The sequence below is a fragment of the Betta splendens genome, chromosome 22 (genome assembly GCF_900634795.4).
Source record: "Betta splendens chromosome 22, fBetSpl5.4, whole genome shotgun sequence".
Classification (NCBI taxonomy): Eukaryota; Metazoa; Chordata; class Actinopteri; order Anabantiformes; family Osphronemidae; genus Betta; species Betta splendens.
The window spans coordinates 15,122,878-15,141,553 of NC_040900.2; the positions used below are offsets into that span (position 1 = coordinate 15,122,878).

At 39.3% G+C, this 18,676-nt stretch overlaps 2 protein-coding genes and 1 long non-coding RNA gene across 8 annotated transcripts in view; 2 read left to right on the forward strand and 1 right to left on the reverse strand.

Annotated features, from left to right (window-relative positions):
- kif6 (kinesin family member 6) overlaps positions 1-13,533 on the forward strand; it is a 40,200-nt gene extending 26,667 nt beyond the window's left edge. The window contains exons 15-24 of one of the 6 annotated variants that reach the window (XM_029138433.1): positions 589-774; positions 6,455-6,557; positions 6,809-6,864; positions 9,119-9,169; positions 9,754-9,838; positions 9,957-10,092; positions 11,520-11,608; positions 12,389-12,460; positions 12,546-12,617; positions 13,206-13,533. In XM_029138433.1, coding sequence (XP_028994266.1) covers positions 589-774; positions 6,455-6,557; positions 6,809-6,864; positions 9,119-9,169; positions 9,754-9,838; positions 9,957-10,092; positions 11,520-11,608; positions 12,389-12,460; positions 12,546-12,617; positions 13,206-13,341 — 986 coding nt within the window. In that variant the 3' untranslated portion in view covers positions 13,342-13,533. Of the gene's footprint in view, positions 1-588; positions 775-6,454; positions 6,558-6,808; positions 6,865-9,118; positions 9,170-9,753; positions 9,839-9,956; positions 10,093-11,519; positions 11,609-12,388; positions 12,461-12,545; positions 12,618-13,205 lie in introns of those variants that run through there. The other 5 variants (XR_005897190.2, XR_005897189.2, XM_055505609.1 and 2 more) reach the window with 5 other exon arrangements.
- Positions 1-18,676, reverse strand: part of LOC114848163 (uncharacterized) — a 53,772-nt gene that overhangs the window by 22,711 nt on the left and 12,385 nt on the right. Inside the window, exon 2 of the long non-coding RNA XR_003784370.2 lies at positions 6,801-6,849. This is a non-coding gene — a long non-coding RNA (uncharacterized LOC114848163). The remainder of the gene's footprint in view (positions 1-6,800; positions 6,850-18,676) is intronic.
- Positions 15,035-18,419, forward strand: LOC114848162 (potassium channel subfamily K member 16-like). Its single transcript, XM_029138445.3, has 5 exons — positions 15,035-16,389; positions 16,794-16,908; positions 16,982-17,148; positions 17,833-18,001; positions 18,212-18,419. Exons 1-5 carry the CDS (start codon positions 16,177-16,179, stop codon positions 18,409-18,411), a joined length of 864 nt encoding a protein of 287 aa, XP_028994278.1. The 5' UTR covers positions 15,035-16,176; the 3' UTR covers positions 18,412-18,419.

The window sequence follows — 18,676 nt, forward strand, 5'->3', positions numbered from 1 at the left end:
GATTTATAGAGATGTTGAATATGAGCATGAAAAATGACAGGGTCTAAAAGTGTGAAAGGATCTGAAGAGTGGCTTGTGTCAGTTAGCTTCTTCTAATTAATCATTTATCTCTGCATCACACTCATAAGCACACACACATTTACTGACACATCTACAGTACACTTGGATTCAACTAGACAAATGTAAACATATGATCGCATCAGTGGGAAAAGATTGTAAAAAAAAATTTAAAAAAGGAAAAGATTATGTGGAATCTTGGCAGAGTCTGTCTGGCTCATATCCTCACTAAATCATCTCACGCTGTGAGTCTGTAAGGTCAGAATCTGAGATGATGACTCTGTCATTATGAACGACCACATTTAAGCCTGCTGCTTGTATTGCTACTGTACTGTACCTTCTAATGCTTTTAAAGTTCAGTCCAGCATTTACTTTGTTTGTATATTTAGGTGAAGATGCTATACAGTAGCTCCTCTTTGTATCCTAAACATACATTTATATTATGTAGCTGACCTTTGACTTCTGTATGTGCAATTCATGCAGAACATCCATGCAAAGGAAAGAAACGAGCCCTTAACTGAATGTCTGCAGGTATCCTTGTTAAGATGTTGAAGAGAGAAAAGAAGAGGGTAAATGATGCTGGTCAACTTGTTGATATCACTGAAGGCCAGAGATTGGCCTCCAAGAATGGATCGACAAAACCAATGTTGGGGGAAGGAAGCACTGACACCCACTCAGCTGACAGAGACACACGAGCTGTCCAGTACTTGAAAAAAGGTATTTCAGGATTTTTTTTTAAGTATACAGTAGTAGTGTGAAAGAAATAAGGTATATCACTACTTCCATTTGCATTGGATTTACAAGCTCAGGCTTTTCTGCATTTGCTGTAAATGGATTTAATCTGAAATATCACAGGCTTTTCTGAAAAGGATGCTGCTAATCTCTTTCAACTTCCACCACCACATTTACTGTCAAAGTCGAACGTAAAAATATGCCTTAACATCTTAAATAGTAGTTCCCAGTATTGGTGGACAGTACTGCAGTTGTTTTTGTTTTTTCCAAAACAACCAGAAGTGTCTCTTTTTTTCACAAGTGAATAATTAAAATTGAATCTAAAGTGCAACAGGAATGTGGAGGTTGCTCAGTGTCAAGCCAATCAGGCCATCTATCCATTTTCAACTGCTTTCTCCTGGGCTGAGTCGTGGGGGCAGCAGTCTAAGCAAAGAACTCCAGACTTCCCTCTCCCCGGACACTTCCTCCAGCTCTTCCGGTGGGACCCCAAGGTGTTCCCAGGCCAGCCGAGAGACATAGTCCCTCCAGCGTGTCCTGGGTCTTCCTCAGAGCATCTTACCAGTGGGACATGCCTGGAACACCTCCCCAGGGAGGCGTCCAGGTGGCATCCGAACCAGATGCCCGAGCCCCCTCAGCTGGCTCTTCTCAATGTAGAGGAGCAGCGACTCTACTCCGAGCTCCTCCCGGGTGACAGAGCTCCTCACCTTATCTCTAAGGGAGCGCCCAGCCGCCGTACGGAGGAAGCTTATTGGCCCCTTTTATCCGCAATTTTGTCCTTTCGGTCATGACCCAAAGCTCATAACCATATTCAATTCAATTCAATTCAATTCAATTTTATTTATATAGTGCTAAATCACAACAAAGTTATCTCAAGGCACTTTAGAAGGTAAGGTTTAAGGCCTTACACAACCAAACCCAACAAGTACAACATACAGTACAACAAGCCTTTAATTAGAATTTGACAGGAACAGTGGAGAGGAAAAACTCCCTCTCCAACAAGGAAAAAACCTCCAGCAGAACCAGGCTGGATGTGGGCGGCCATATGCCTTGACTGGTTGGGGTGAGGGAGAGAGCGAGCGAGAGAGAGAGCGCGAGAGAGAGAGAGAGTTTGATTTTTCACAAGACTTTAGTAGTCAGTTTTAAACAAACTAGTGACACAAGGATAGTTTCTGCTTGAGATCGTCGTAGTTCTCTTCTTCTTTTAGTTCTCTTTTTATGTCCATCCCTGCGTTCTCTTGAGGTACAACATTGTTTACATTTAAGTCCTGATTACACATTTCTACATCATTTTCCATTCTGCATTCCCACAGTTGACATATCAGCAACTTCACTTCTGTTTAAACTTCAGCCTTTTTAGACTGTTTGTTGTCAGTCCCGAACATAGTGTCTCGTCCACTCACTATTTGTGTTTCTTCACCACCGGCCTCCTCCTGCTTGTCTGCACCTTCTCCACCGTCCTACCGTCCTTCTGCACCTTCTCCACCGTCCGTCTGCACCTTCTCCACCGTCCGTCTGCACCTTCTCCACCGTCCTCCCGTCCGTCTGCACCTTCACCATCCGTCTGCACCTTCTCCACTGTCCGTCTGCACCTTCTCCACCGTCCGTCTGCACCTTCTCCACCGTCGTCTGCACCTTCTCCACTGTCCGTCTGCACCTTCTCCACCGTCCTCCTGTCCGTCTGCACCTTCTCCACCGTCGTCTGTACCTTCTCCACTGTCCGTCTGCACCTTCTCCACCGTCCGTCTGCACCTTCTCCACTGTCCGTCTGCACCTTCTCCACCGTCGTCTGCACCTTCTCCACCGTCCTCCCATCCGTCTGCACCTTCTCCACCATCCGTCTGCACCTTCTCCACCGTCGTCTGCACCTTCTCCACCGTCGTCTGCACCTTCTCCACCGTCGTCTGCACCTTCTCCACCGTCGTCTGCACCTTCTCCACCGTCGTCTGCACCTTCTCCACCGTCCGTCTGCACCTTCTTCACCATCTGTCTACACCTTCTTCACCGTCCGTCCTGAGTCAGCCAGTCACGACTCTCCAGGTGTCACTGTCCGTTTCCCACGTGGGCATTGAAATCCCCCAGCAGAACGGGATGAATTGGATCCCCAGTTGAAGCGCTTTCCAACACTCCCTCCAGAGACCCCAAAAAGGCCAAAAGGCCATTCAGGCCATAGGCGCGAACAACAGTGGGTGATCTTTCCCCGACCCGAGGGCACAGAGAAGTGACCCTCTCGTCTACTGGTGAATACTCCAACACATCTTTTATCAAGTCATCTGTGCGGAAAACACTCCAAGTTTCAGGAATCATCATTCAGCAATGGTTATCTGATAGTGAGTAAAAGAGACTTCAGTCCTCGTCAGAATTGTTGACAAATTGTACTGTATCAAGGAAGCATAGAGACTATGGATCCAGACATAAAAAATGTGATAAACTATATGATTTATCACATAGTGATAAATATAGTTCCTCACCTCACAATGAAAACAGGCTGTTATTGTAATGGCTATTTTTCCTAGTCATTTTTTTAAAGGTTACCAACTGTACCCATTCAAATTTAGATTACATGTTTGTTTACATTACCATTATACGATATATATATATTTCTTAATCAAATCTTCAAAAATAATTTGAAATAAAACCAATTCTGAGCACATTTTAAATTGATAACTGTACTATTTAGCAAAGAGTTGATGTAGATAAATATAAATTATATGTCCCTTTACCCTTAATTACTATAAACTAAAACATTTCATCACTGATCAGTTTGAGACTTAACAGTTAGACACACTACAACAGTCTAATTGGTCAGAGCCTAAAGAGTGTATATCTGTATACATTGTTCAGTTTGCTATAGAAACTTTGTTACATCCTAAAAGATCCCAGTTCTCACACTCCCACTTATGCTGTTACATGTCTACTCTGGAATGTTCTTCCACTTTTCTCACACTGCATGAGAATTTTTTCTACTCTGTCTACAGACAGAACTGTAAGCACAACTTCATTCCAAACTCAGCTGTTAACCAGCAGGAAAAGCTTGATGTTGTCCAGAGAGGCCATATACTATAAGAAGCAAAAGCCCTTAAAAAACACTGAGCAGTTGTGGGAGAACCAGGGAAGGCACTTGTGATCTTTGTACTGTAAAGTTGACTCCTGGAGCACACCTCGGGTTTTTTAAAAGGCTAGTGAATCCTGGAGGCCATTACATTCAGTTACATCTTCTTCCAGTACAGTCCTTTACTCAGTCCTGATTCAGTAAGTTTAATATCCTGTGGTTGTGTTAGAGGCATCCGAAAATGTTTATGTACATGCTAATTTAGATTAAATGTGAGTTTTGATTACTGTCTCCCGAATATTAACTGTAAATGTAATGATAATAACTTTCGTATGTAAACGTACAGTATGTGCTGATGGAGTAGCTGTGCCTGTTTCCATAATACATGCTTCTTTTTTATGTTTCTAGTCTTAACAACATAGAAAAAAACATGAGAATCAGTTAATTGTGATAAGTGATATTCTGATGGATCAGAATGATCATACCTCAGTGTGCTTGTATTACATTTACAAAATCTGTTGAAATGGCATTAATCGTCATGACACATTCCTCCTCTTTCCTCTCATTTGTCAGCACTCAAAGCAAAAAATAGAAAGTTGGACTAAGTTCCATATGATCTCATTACCTCACAAATGATGTTAGTACAACATAATATGTTGTCAAGAACTTTTAAATATTCCTGAAATGTTGCTTTTTGCAAGAGTTGAATGGAGTGCAAGAAACTCCCAAACTTATTTGTTGCGTTTGGTTCTTGCACGGTTTGCCTGTGAGATGCCTGATTGTTTCAATCAGAACTTTCCAAAAATAAAGAAGCAACATTCCTGGCAGTCCTACAATTAATCTCAGTTGTCATTATTTGGTTAGACTCTTACTATCACAAAAATTCAATTAATAAATGTGGACTTTATGGAATAAATTTGTAGATTTTTAATTCATTCAGGAAAAACCCCTTCAGAATAAAGCTAATTTGCATTCTCTTCTTGAGGTACAACCTGAGACATGGAAAATGTTTTTTTCCTCAAATGCTTGTAATACTGAACATTTCATGTTTAGAAAGTGCTGAAGTTCACCGATGTGCCTTTGGCTTCCTTTCTCAGTTCCCAAAAAAGTTGGGATGCTCACTGAAATGTAAACTAAAACAGATGTGGCCTAGAGGTTTAAAATACAACTGTACGGAAAAATAATATAGTAATATTTGACAAATTACAATTTCACCAAACCAAAACAGTCCACAGTGACAAAAGAAATAACATTTTCAGACAGCAGAACAACATTACAGAAAACATAATGATTTAATTCAAAATCACACTATGGGAAGTGAAAATTAAAAAAAAAAAAAATTAGGAACCAGCTTTTGTTTCTGATTGAACACCAAACATCTACATATTTCATTTTCTATTAATTTGCCCTGCAAACTACATCCATTTAATCTTACTGTTATAATGCAGAGAAGGTGCCAAACCTTACATTTTAAAGCTCAACCTGTAATTTACTTCCCTGAGAAAGTAGAAACCCAAATGGTCCTGTAAATGAAATAACCTTATCACTGCTGTACATCTGATTACCGCATCCCTGATAGTTGGCTTGAGTAAGAGATCTTACTCTGTATTCGCTTGATTTCTTTCCAACCAATCAGATGTGCTTTTTGTATTTTCTATCATATTTAATTGTGTTTCCATAGATGTTAATGTGTTTGATTTTTGTTAAATTACAGTATGTTCTGTTTTATTTTTTGTCCTGTTGTAAAATTTTTCACCCACTCATTTTTTCTCCTTTCTATTATTCTTGTTTGTGTTTTGCACTGTAACATTTGCAAATAATTTAAAACCTATATTTGATTGAAAACAATACAGGGACAATATTTTGAAAAAAACATCTCTTTTTCCACAACTAGAAAACTACACACAACCACTGATACACTGCATAGATAGAAAAATGCTCATTAAAAATTTCACCAGACCATAAAAAAACAACAGTCAGCAGCATCTTAGCTGTACATATGGCAAGTTGCCAAAATGAAGGTGGCAGGCAGCTGTACTGTAGTGCTGACATGTTCAGAACACTGTTTATGTTTATGCTCTCTGTAAATTCTGAGTGGCAGACTAATAGTTGTTCAATTTTGTAAATAGTAATAGGTGGGAGGTCCACTGTATCAGTGGGGCTCTAACTCGCATCTGGCTGCCACATTAGGTGCCCACCTACCTGCTGGCAGCGGTGAATAGGTGCAGTAGGTCGCCGTCATTGATCCGTGAGTTTGATCACGGCTCGGATGATTTAACCAGCAGAATCAGCTGAACGTAGCAACTTAGCTAGCTGTAAGCTGTTAGCGAGGAGGCAGAGCAGGCACCTACTGGTCCGTACGAATGCGCTGATAAGTTCTGATCAGCCCATTTGTTATGGCTGATAACACCCGAAGCGGGTGGTTGTTGAGTACCTGTGGATGTGGGAACATGTACTGTACTGTACAGTACAGCCCTGGTCTCATGCTTCAAATCTGCACTGCGTTGTCTGAAGCAGTTTTTTAAAGTTAGTTGTTTTGTTTGATTCTAATGCAGTCTTGAGTCTTAGAGTACAGCATCCATTTACTGTAACTACTGACTTTTTTTCTTCTTTTAGGTCCACAGCTGTCGTTGGGAAAGCAAGAGGCATTTGATATGTTCATCAGGGACAATGAGGCTCATGTGAGCATTGAAAATAACAAAAGCCTCCTCAAGCAGAGGTCAGTGACCAGTAGGATGAGAATTACAAAGCTGTGATTCATACATGAACACATTATCATATCCTTCAATTTGAACATGTGTCCCAGTGTCCTGATGTGGTGTTTGTTTTAGAGTAACTTTAATACATATATTCATACAGTCACTTGAAGGTCATCCACAGGCACACACAAACATACACTCATGTTAAAATGTGGTTATTGTTATATTATCACACGGTTTATGAAAAGGTTTGTAATCCTTACCTGGACAGATCCGTTGATGCCAAGAGACTTGGAGAGCAGCTCAATGAAGCTAGAAACAGAATCAGTAAGTCATCTCAGCACCCACAGTAGAAGTTGCCTTACAAAAATACGTTCAGAAGGTAACCACGCATAGTTCTACATCTCATTGTCATTATCCTAATGCCAAACAGAGTAGCTTTGATAAATTCCTTTAATATCTAAAATACATGTAACACCAACATACGGTACTGTACCTAACTGCTGGAAATTGGTAATGACCAGGGTTCTGTTTGGCTAGAAATGTCATACAACACAATACAGTGCAATTCAGCTGGAGTTTCTCAGGTGTAGTTCTGTATCTGCATATAGGATTTATAGTGCTATTGTGCGCAGTGCATAAACCTTATCATAGTTATAAATAAGCCGACACTGATTTTCAAGATACTATAAAAATAGCTTTATTTAATAATGTCAAAATAGCTTTCTTTCAAATGGATCCTAAAAGACAAACCTCACCAACTGTGGCAAAAGTGATAAATTATTTCACTATATTTTTGTAAAGTTTTCCAGCAAATACAAAGATGTGTTATTAGGAGTTGGTCTGGTTTGCATTTATTTTTTAAGCTACGTTTATGAATTTCCCTGGGTTGTGTGCATTTGTGGCCCGCTTCACATACCACTAAAATGGATAGATTTACCTCATTCCAGTGCTTGGCATTATAGCTGCCCTAGATCATGCTTGGTGGTTTGGTATCTTTGGCAGGTTACCCTCATCCAAGCCAGTGCAGACTTAGAAATCTTAATTTTTTTTGTCTAGATTCATTCTGTGAGGTGCTGACATAGCCATATAGTATACATCATCCATCACGAAAAACTAACTATGACAATGCTTAGAATAGTAGACAGAACTCACTGTGTGGGCATGGTATGGAGAAATTGAATTTCTATTAATTCAACAGAGGTTTTGGTGAGAATTAATTTCAAAATTCCTCTGCTTGTTTAAATTTGGAAAGGTCCCCCATATAATATCTTGATGCTGTCAAAAATGGTTATGTCCTTAGGTGCATGGAGCATTTTTAATAGATGACATACCGTGTTTTTTGTGGAAGGTGATTGCCTTTTTTGCCTGGAAAATAGTACATATATCATATACAGTACCCGTATATGATATATTACTGTAAGCATAATATAGAATAAGTAGGAAGGGACATGTGGTAGCCCAAAGTGTTACGAACTCGCCCCGTCGGCTGAATGTCACACAAAGCAATATCAGTGTCCAAACATGTCCCTATTTTATGGTATATTTGTTTAATCTGGTGAAAGAGATGACATCATTTGCTGAAAGATCACCTGTTTATACAATATAGAGCATGAAAAGTGCACAACCATTTCCTAATTTCTCTGCCACATGTGGAGGGACATATGCAGCTCAGTCATCAGTGAAGTGATCTGGTATCAGCTCATTTTCATCTACTCACCTTTGGTGGACTGACCCCATGACCCTAGTTTTTTCAGTTCACTTTTGCAATAAAGAAGGCTTACAGATGAATATGTTATATATATGAATATATTATAATCAAAGACAAACTATTCTATACTTCATTTGGTGTGTGTGTGTGTGTGTGTGTGTGTGTGTGTGTGTGTGTGTGTGTGTGTGTGTGAGTTAGAGATTAGAATAGGCTTCACTTGGGTCACATTAGCAGACATGAGAGGGGTAGGACCCAAATGCAACAACCCAACTCAGAACTGAAATGAACAATTAATTTATTAAACTCACGGCTCGGCAGGACTAAAGCTCTAAGCTTCACTGCTTAACAGGAAAACCAAATAACATGACTAAACTAAATTAACAGCTCTGTACACTACAGGCTCATGAAACTAAACATGAAAGACACCACGAGGTACAAACCTTGACAACAGACAGAGACACGACATTAGTGACAACAAACTCCAGAATCTCCTCTGTAACACTGTATAACAGACAGCCGTGCTTACAACTTGACACACCAACAACAAAAGGAAACGCAAGCAGGACTTAGATACAAAACCAAACAGGTGTATCAAATTAACCCTAATCAGAACACAGCAACAAAAACAACAAAAACAGCATAAGAGCGCTTCTAGTGGTGTGAAGGGCTGATTGTGACACCTTTCACAAAATGATATTTCAAATGGATTTCTCATTTTTATTGCTTAGATTGGCTTACTACTATTACTACTTAATTTTTTTTTCTATAACTCCCTTTCCTAAGCATTAAATATTAATGTGTATGTTAATAATGTACAAGATACAGTATACCTTGTCTTGAGAATGTTTCTCTCCCCTCTCTGTTTTTCAGCTGAGTTAAAGAAACAGTTAGTGTTGCGGAGGAAACGAAGGGCTGTACACGGTGAGCTTAAACTGAGAGTGGATGTTCTCACAGCAAAACCTTACCCACAAAAAAAATATACCACTCTATCTACTCATCAACAGTTAAATTATGCATGAATACTTGCAAAGCAAATAAGGTCTTCAAATTCACAGACTCCTCATATCAATATTTGCTTAAGAATGCATGTTTACACTGTGACCCAGAGTTTAGATTCACTGCTCAGACTGCTCTTACAAATGCTGAACTTCTTTCAGAAGGGACTGGTAAACATTTTGAACACATTGTGGCTGCTGTGCTGTCTGTGCATCAGTATCCTCTTAAAAGCTTTTGCAGTGAACCTCAAAAACCCAAGGTTTAGTGACCAAAGACTGAGACGCACAACACTAAGACCCCTTCATTTATTCTCTTTATGTACACAAACATCTTACTCCACTATGGCACCAAAGACTGAAGAGAACACTTCACACCCGTTTGGATTCTTATCCACATCCAAAAAAGTAATAGTCTTACTACAGTAGCTTCTGGGTTTTACTATCAATATCAATCAAAAATAGGTTCAATTCAAATCAATTCCAATTCAATTCTCTTTGCCTACCATACAGTAGCTGTAATGGGCAATGAGTTTGAGGAGGAGGTGGACTCGGTAGAAGAAAACCTACGCAAACAAATCGAACATGAAAAAAAAATGTAGGTACACTGGAATTTCCTATTCAAACATTTCTGTATCAAATGTACATTGCTTAGTGTACCAAAGGCATGTATTGTCAATTGAAATCAAATTTCTGTTTCTAATGTCTCCCATCAGGTACAATAGTATAATCGGTCAACTAAAATCGTTGAAGATGGAAATTGAGCACCTGCAGCTGTTGCTAGAGAAAGCAAAGGTCAAGCTCCAGAAGGACTTTCATAATTGGTGGAGTCAGGAGACCACTGGTATGCAGGTGAATGTAGTTCAAAAAAGTAGTTCAACTAGAACGCAGCAGAAATCAGCCCCCAACGCCACCTTGGTTGTACTGGCTGTTTCATTGAACTCCGTTCTCCCCGAGAGACGCACTCTTCCAGTGAAGCACTGTAACTCAGATCATAATTATTTCATTTATATTTTATATTTATCCTCTATCTCTTACAAAACTTTGCTCATTCATGACAAGGAAGCTCCTGGTCTATAATATAACATTTCACACGAAATTTGAAAAAATCTGATCCAAATAGTAAATCTGTTCTCTCAGTGTGGGTGTACTCATTGTGCCGCTACTGTATTTAATGCATCACGCTATGGAGTACAAGCTGAGCGCCATCAGCAGGCAATATGATGTCACACATGATGTTTGTGCCATCACAACAGGCCAAAAAAAGCAATTAAGGACACCTTTACAGTATGTGCTACAGTATGACTATATGTGACAATACCACCCATTGCACAGTGTATGATCAGAGGAGCAAGTCCGTGTGTCTCCATGTTTATAGAGGGTTTCTAGTTTGTTTTTCTAAATATTGAGAGAGACATACCGTAACAGGCAATGGCCTTCATTCCACATTATCTTTTAAGGGCCCTGGTGGGAAGATGTAGGAACAAATACACAAAAAAATATTTTTTACAGAACATCATGTGACGCAAATAAAAACTTGGAGAGGAGCTTAAAGGCAAGTCAGCAACAGCACTGTACTGTACTGTACTGTACTAAGCCTCAGTCTTAATGAGGACAACATGTTCATGTGGCTCCACAGCAACACAGTGGGGGGACGACTAGTGAGTCAGGCAAAATAATAATGTGTTTATTCCTAAATACAGAGAGGTGCACAGTGTAAAGCTTGGGGAGAAAATGAAAAACTATTAATAAGACTGACTTTAAAAGAGCCAAATAGTACCATAGCTAGTACCTTCCTTAGTCTTAAAGGCTTTTGGAAAGCCACCACAATGTTAAAGGGCAACATCTGACCAGCAGACTGTTGGCGTCTAGTCTTCGGTTTTTGATCCTATGAATGGAGAACAATATCTCACTCACATCTGAGCAACATTTGGGTATTTATCACTGAATGACAAAGAGGAAGTCTGACAGACAGTGCTCACATGTGCAGACTGTGTGTTCTTCCAGGCAGACAATTTGCTTGCCAATGCAAATGCAACATGTACAACTATTAATTGTTTTGTTTTTTTGGTACACAGCACACATGTAATTGATTAAATTACAAGAGTTATATTAGAGCTAGTGGACACAAACTAGGCCCTATCACTGTAATGGTAAGCTGTGCTTCAGCAAATGACGTGTAACTGTCATCGGCATGTACAGTAGTGATGAGTTTATTCCTTAATTTTAATTCATATATTTAATACTATATAAATTCAAGTTTTCATTGATGTGGGCAGGAATCTGTGTCGGAGGCCACAGGCAGATGTCTCACAGAGTTGGAGAGGGAAACCTTGCAACCAGCTTCACCTAGCACTCCAGGATATGGGTGAGAGTTTGTTCTAATTTACTGTCAACAGTTGACTGGCTTTTTGACCGGTTTTCCCGTCTTAACATGTGGACTATTACTTTCAGACATGGTATTCATTAGTCATTAGGCATTTGTTTTAGTCTCTTTAGTCTTTAGTTTGTTACATACAGAAACCAGCCAACCCATTGGGAGAAACACCCTTCCTTCAATTGGCCCAACCTTTTATTAATGTTATTATTACCCTTTTGTCGTCTGTGCTTGAAAAGCACTTGATTAATGCTCAGCAACATGCAGCTCCTCATCACTTTTTCCTATGAAACAAATATTTAAAAAGTGCAGAAAGGTCTTGTCACAGCGTTTTCCACTTCACTCCTAACAATGATGTTAATATTTTACCTCATTCTATATGTTGACATTTGTCATTGGTTGTTTATAGCTGACCAAAACCTGCCATGACATGTGTGCTTGCTTCAGTGCAGTACCTAGGATTGTATAATAAACCTAAACTGACATTAATTATTTATTGTAATTAATCAATTAATTTTCTGTCAGTTACCTGGAATTTAATAATTGAAGCAATTCAATTATAAATGACTAATGATGTTGTTAAATACTGCCTGGAAATAATGTGATATGATAATAATAACTCCAGGCCAATGATTTTCCATCATATTGTCACATGCTGACCAAAGATATTGTGTAATATGCATTATTACCAGTTCATGGCCTGCTATTACTTCAGACTTGTTGCTGCACACAGGATCTGATTATTTGTAGAACATTTCTTTTTCTGATCAGTACTGTGAGTAACTACCCATCATGGGGAGACCCCAGTTCAGACCCTTCGCCTTCTTTTGTTCAAGATGTGAGGTCAGCCTACCTTCATTTAATTTGATTTAACAGCTGCTGTTTGTTTGTCATTGCCATATAATTATATTTTTATGAATTTCAAAAGATTTGTCCCTAAAAGTATCCCGCCCTCAATGGATGAGAAAGTTACTGACTTACCTCCTACCTCTGAGTGGAAGTACGTAATTTCTGATCTCACTGAATAAATAAATAATGTATGTATAACACACACAATACAGTAATGATACTGTAGTAGAAGTAGTAGATCTCATAAGCTTGCACTACTCTATGAATGTAGCTCTATGTATCCAGTAAATCCTTACACTGAACTTAAAGCCAGCAGTTATTTTATTCATTTATTTTTTTAAATTTATTTATTAAACATTCTATGGTTTCTATTCCCTTTGGCCATAGATTTTTATTTCTTTGTGAAATAATGTCTCAAAACTCCATAACAAATTAAAAAGGCAGAGTCTCATTTGAACACTTACTACCACAGTAAACCATGGAACCTGTTGCATACATGCTGTACTGTGTCGCTGTTACCAGCCTTGTGTAACACAAAGATACAGTTGTTAACATTTGATATACCTAAACCTGCATGTCTGCTAAGATTGAACATTTATTACATGTAAAAAGTACAATGCAGACGCACACACACAAATATATAAACATAACTAAAATTGATTGTACATTTTACCACAACCTGTTAACAATGTTCGCCAAAATTGTTTACACTTCCTTAACAGACAGTAATGCTTTTCAGGGCCCTTTCTGCCACCAAGCTCACATCGTCCTCCATTCCGCTGACTGGAGACCAACAGGCCGATGCTGACATCCTGGCCTTTATCAATGCCAGACAAAACCTTCTCAAGAGGACAGGTAGTGCAAAACTAAAATGAGAAGCAATACACCCCATCAACCGTTCAGCACTGGCCTCTGGTGGTGTGACGTGGCACAACATGTACAACAACTTTGACAAGCCTTTGAGCAAAGAACATTTGAGCGTATTTAATTGGCACACATCAGTTTTTATTATAATTTGTATAGGTGATCAGCCACTGCTTGTAAAGTAAAACTTTTTTCTAACTCTTTCTGACTTTGTTTTTTCTAGCAGTAATTTATGATATTACGAGAATGTCATTTACAGTGTGGGCAAGGTCTTCTCCACTGAGAATCACCACTTTACTATCTCTGCTTGTCTTTTATCACAGTTTACTTACCATTCAGCCTATTGTTGTTTTGCCCACTTGAGCAGTGATATGAATTTAAATAAGTAGAGACAGGACTCATCCCCCACATCTTTCAGGAGAAAGAATGGTATCAGGAACATGTAACAGAATTTCTGTTGTGTTGTGATGGAGATGTGTCATGCCATATGAGAATATGAGTCATATGAACTCCAAAAAACCAAGTCTGCACACACATGCAAGCTCCTGGAGATGATGCCAGCTGCCCATTACAAATACCGTAATAGGCAGCACTAACAGTAAATCACAGTCTGCACCAGGCGCTTGACCTGGACAAATGTTGTCTCTAGATATCAGAAACCAGTAGGCTGCAGTGTCTATTTAAGGATATCATGAATCATTACTTTTTAAAAATGTGACAGTTACAGCATGCAGAGTGACACATATATTACATATTTCTCGGTTCATGTTAAAATTAGCAAAGCGTTTGTATATACTTTAATTACGTTTATTATTTTTGACATTTGATTCAAATGTTCTTTGTCTGCATTTTGCCAAAACAAAAAAGCACCATTAATGTTCTGTAAATTTTAAGCGGCATTGCATTTGTATTATGCCACAATATAAAGTGATGTAATTAGTAGTTGGTGGTTTACTTTCTTAGTTGCTTTGCCTCTATGCAGCAGTACACTGAAAGACTCATCAGTCTCACAGATCGTCCTGTGTTTCTCATCTGTAGGTCGTTGTTTCCATATGACTTTAGGAGCAATCCAAGTCCATTTTCTTTTGTTTATACATGTATCATTTCTATACTCCTTTATAGTCTCACTCTTACAAATGTTATTTGTAACCTCAAGTCCTCCTGTAGGCTCTTTTACTTTCAAATTAAATAGACTTCCCTAAAGTGACAGCTTGCAAACTTTAACCTTGAAGATCAGCTACTGTTACTTGAACATATAGCCCATTGGTAATTCCTGAAAGCTCTTTGTTATTATTGAACTTTTTTTATTCATTTCATCTGGCTTACAGTAGGAGCTAATCCCAGCAAACAGCCTACAGAGCAGGGCTTAACCCTATGGATACAGTATTTAAAATTCAAATTGGGTTATGAACGTGTCTTTGCATAGAATATTAATTGTTGAGTATAGAATGACTTTATTAGTCCCACAGCGGGGAAATTATGAGTTGGAAGTATGAGTTGTTCTTGAGTTATTACATCCCTACAAATATTTGTAATGTACATTCAATTGAATGTCAGCATTGGGTTGTTCAATTTAAATTTTCATAAGTAGCTGTGGGAGGCAGATCAACAAAACACAGTGTGCACTGCAGGCACTATACGTTAGTTAGCATATACATCACAGTTTCATTCCATCAGACATGGGAAAAGTCTCATCTAAATATTTATATTTTTTAATACGTTTACTGCATCTTTTAATGTCAAAAAGCAGTTCTGAGACCTAACTTCAGAACCATCAGTACTTGCCTGTACCTCTGTCCTTCAGCAGCCTGTTTGCATGGTTTTGCTTTGATTTGTTTGGCTGATGACAACCAGCTGCCCAATTTGCATCCACACAGAGTTGTTATTCAGTGACTTTGGTCATCACCTAAATGGCGATAGTACCAAATGACAGTAAAGCAAAGAACCAAAGGACAATTATCGTACAGGTTACTCTATTACACATGGAGTTTTTACAGAAAACAGGAAATGCTATGTACTGTAGCAAATCATATACTGTCTTTCTAGTGTGCACCAAACATGAGATGTCATTGTTCATTAGAAAGACAAATAACAGTATGTGTAAACCTTCCAGTACTACTATTTGGAAGCTAAAAAGCACCAGTCTACAAGAATAGAAGCTGTACCGAAGAAAGTAAATAGCATCATAAATGCTAAAGCTATAGAACTGCAGTAAGCTCTTAGGATTTCTGTATTGCCTGAAATCAAATATTAATACCCTTCCTCTTCATCTGATCATAAACATGGCAAACTCATGAATATGCTGTGGAAGCAACCCTTAATCTCTACAGCTGCGGTTGTGTGAACAACTAACAGCAGTTGGGTAAAATATTAACCTTTGTTCTGCTGACAAGATGCTGCTGCCACTTCCTTATTAGTGGAAACAGGTAAAAGTGTGTATGTGTCCACATGTCGGGCTAATGGAGAAGAGGAGTTTGGTCATTGCCCAGGCAACCCATAAATTACAACATTCATCTAACCAATCAGAGGTAGAGTGCTGAGCGGACAAACCCAGTTACAGCTGTCACTCAGAGACAAAACGGAACTAAATCAAACATCAGGTTTGATTAAAAACTGGGGTTTAAGGCTGGGGTTTTTGCTTCTCTTTTTCTACTGGTTTTTTCTACTCCCTCATTTGGTAATAAATTACAGCCTCTCCAGGGATGGACATTTTCTTTGGAGAGTGACACAAGATCTGTGTATTTCATCAGGACATTGTTACTTTTTTCCCTGAAGTGATTAATTCTTCTTTGAGTTTGAGCATCTTCAGCATTTATTCAGATTTTTTTTTGTACTGTGGGAGGTTGATGGCGAGGTTCAAGGTGATCCGGGTCAAAGTGAGCTGGATAGCAGTTTTGGCTCTGGCCCACTTTGCATACCTGGTTCTAGGAGCCACAATTTTCCAAATTCTGGAGCGCGAGGCTGAGAGCAACAACCGGAATCACTTCCAGCTGGAGAAGCTTAATTTCTTGGCTAATTACACCTGCCTGGACAGATCTGCCCTGGAGAAGTTTGTGCAGGTTGTCATTCAGTTTCCCTACAGTTCCTTTAAGAATACATGATTCATAACTGCAGTGTAGCATTATTCCTGTATAATATTCAGTATTTACGTAACATATTTAAAGTGAATATTCATATTAAACTATGTGTCTACATTTTGTTGTATTATATTCAATCTGCCTGTTTTAAATACACACACACACACACACACACACACACACACACACACACACACACGTATTATGAGAGAATGGTGTACAGTACGTACATTGACAAATAGGTTTTAAATCACTGAGTACACAAAAAAATAAGGGCTTATTAAAGATGGAGAAATGAAAGATCGATTTTATGTTGATGCTGGGTACATAGCAACAAATTATACTGCAGTAACTTGCTCTGATAAATCACGATCCCGTGTGTGTAGGTGATTTTGGATGCCTGGGAAAAGGGAGTCAATCCATCTGGCAACTCCACCAACCACAGCAACTGGGATTTTAGTAGCTCCTTCTTTTTTGCAGGCACAGTAGTCACAACTATAGGTGAGCTTTCCTACCTTTCTGAAATGTAAACGATTTATTTCTGAGTGCTGCTACTGATGTATCTGTTCCACAGGTTATGGTAATCTCTCCCCCAGCACTGTGTCTGGCCAAGTGTTTTGCGTGTTGTATGCTCTTGGTGGGATTCCGCTAAATCTAGCCTTCCTCAAACAGCTGGGGAAGTGTCTCACCATCCAACTGGGCCAACTGGAAAAGGGTGTGGTCTCAGCTGTTACACACAAGGTACTGACGCTGGTCCACTAATCGTAACCACACGTGTCTTTGCTATAACTAATATCCCATATGCGGGGTCGCGGGAGCCTATCCCAGCTGGCTATGGGCCAGATCGCAGGGCAACACAGAGACAAACAACCATTCACACACGCACTCACACCTACGGGCAATGGAGAGAGGCCAATCAACCTAGTGCATGTTTGTGGAGAACCCGAAGAGAACCCACGCGAACACGGGGAGAACGTGCAAACTCCACACAGAAAGGCACCCGCGCCGCCTCCAGGAATCCAACCCAGGACCTGGCTACCCACCGCACCACCGTGCCTCCCAGCACCGAGTATAGCACCTTCAAGATGAAAACGTCAAAACATGTGGCTGATTTTTGATGGCTGATATTTCCTGCTTGGGTCCTGTGATGTAGTTTAAACCAGCAAAACCTTAGCAACACAACAACGTTGTTGGACGAGTTGGACTTACTTAGATGTAAATGTGTTGTGCAATATTTACAAAATGTTACGCCTGTTTCATTATTCCTCTTTATAATGTATATAAAGCTCAACAGCTTTACCAGAGCAGAAGAAAAGGGGATTTAAAGAAAATAATTAGAAATATTCAGTAGAATTGTTGCCATTTTTAAATATTTCTACTTACAGTATGATTGTGACCTAAATGTAATCTGTCTTCATTTCCTAGCAAACATTCCAGGCTCTGGCTGTGAGTTTATTTGTCTTCACCGGCAGCCTGTTGTTTTTGGTCATCCCACCTTTGCTGTTCAGTTACGTAGAAGGCTGGACATTCGGTGAGGGCTTCTATTTCGCCTTCATTACTCTGAGCACCATTGGATTTGGAGATTATGTGGTGGGTGAGTACTGTGGAGCACAGACCCCAGCCGTCACCTACTATGTCTCACATTATACTACATTTTTTACTGCTTTGCTTTATATGTCTTGTGAGATGTGCAAATGAGGTCATTAATCATACAGATCATACAGACGTTAACATTTGAATTTGGTCCTGGGATTAACTCTACACACCGTAACATACTGTATTAAAAAGGTAATGTCGATTGTAGGGGCTGACCCAGGCAAGGAGTACATTTCTCTGTATCGCAGCCTTGCTGGCATATGGATCATCTTTGCCCTGGCTTGGCTTTCTCTTGTCCTCAGCATAGGAGCCAAAATAATACAGCATGTGGTTGTCCTGACTCAACCAGACTTCAAGAAACAAGAGGAAGAAGAGGATACAGTATCTGATCACCATTGCACACTTTAAATGCCTGACAGTGGTTTGTGTTTTGTTGGATGTCCTATTGTATTGGTAGGAAGAAAGCCATTTAGTGTTGGTCTGTTGTGCGTATTATTTGTGTTGAGATGTTTAAATGGAAGAGCTCTGTGCAGGTATGTTGAATGCTGTGTTTTCTTTGTAATTTTTTCTGTTACTTTTATTTGACGTTCATTTTCATCATAACCACCTGCACTTATAGAAAGTTACTGTTTACCAGAGGGAGTGGTACAAAATAAATGACCAAACACCATAA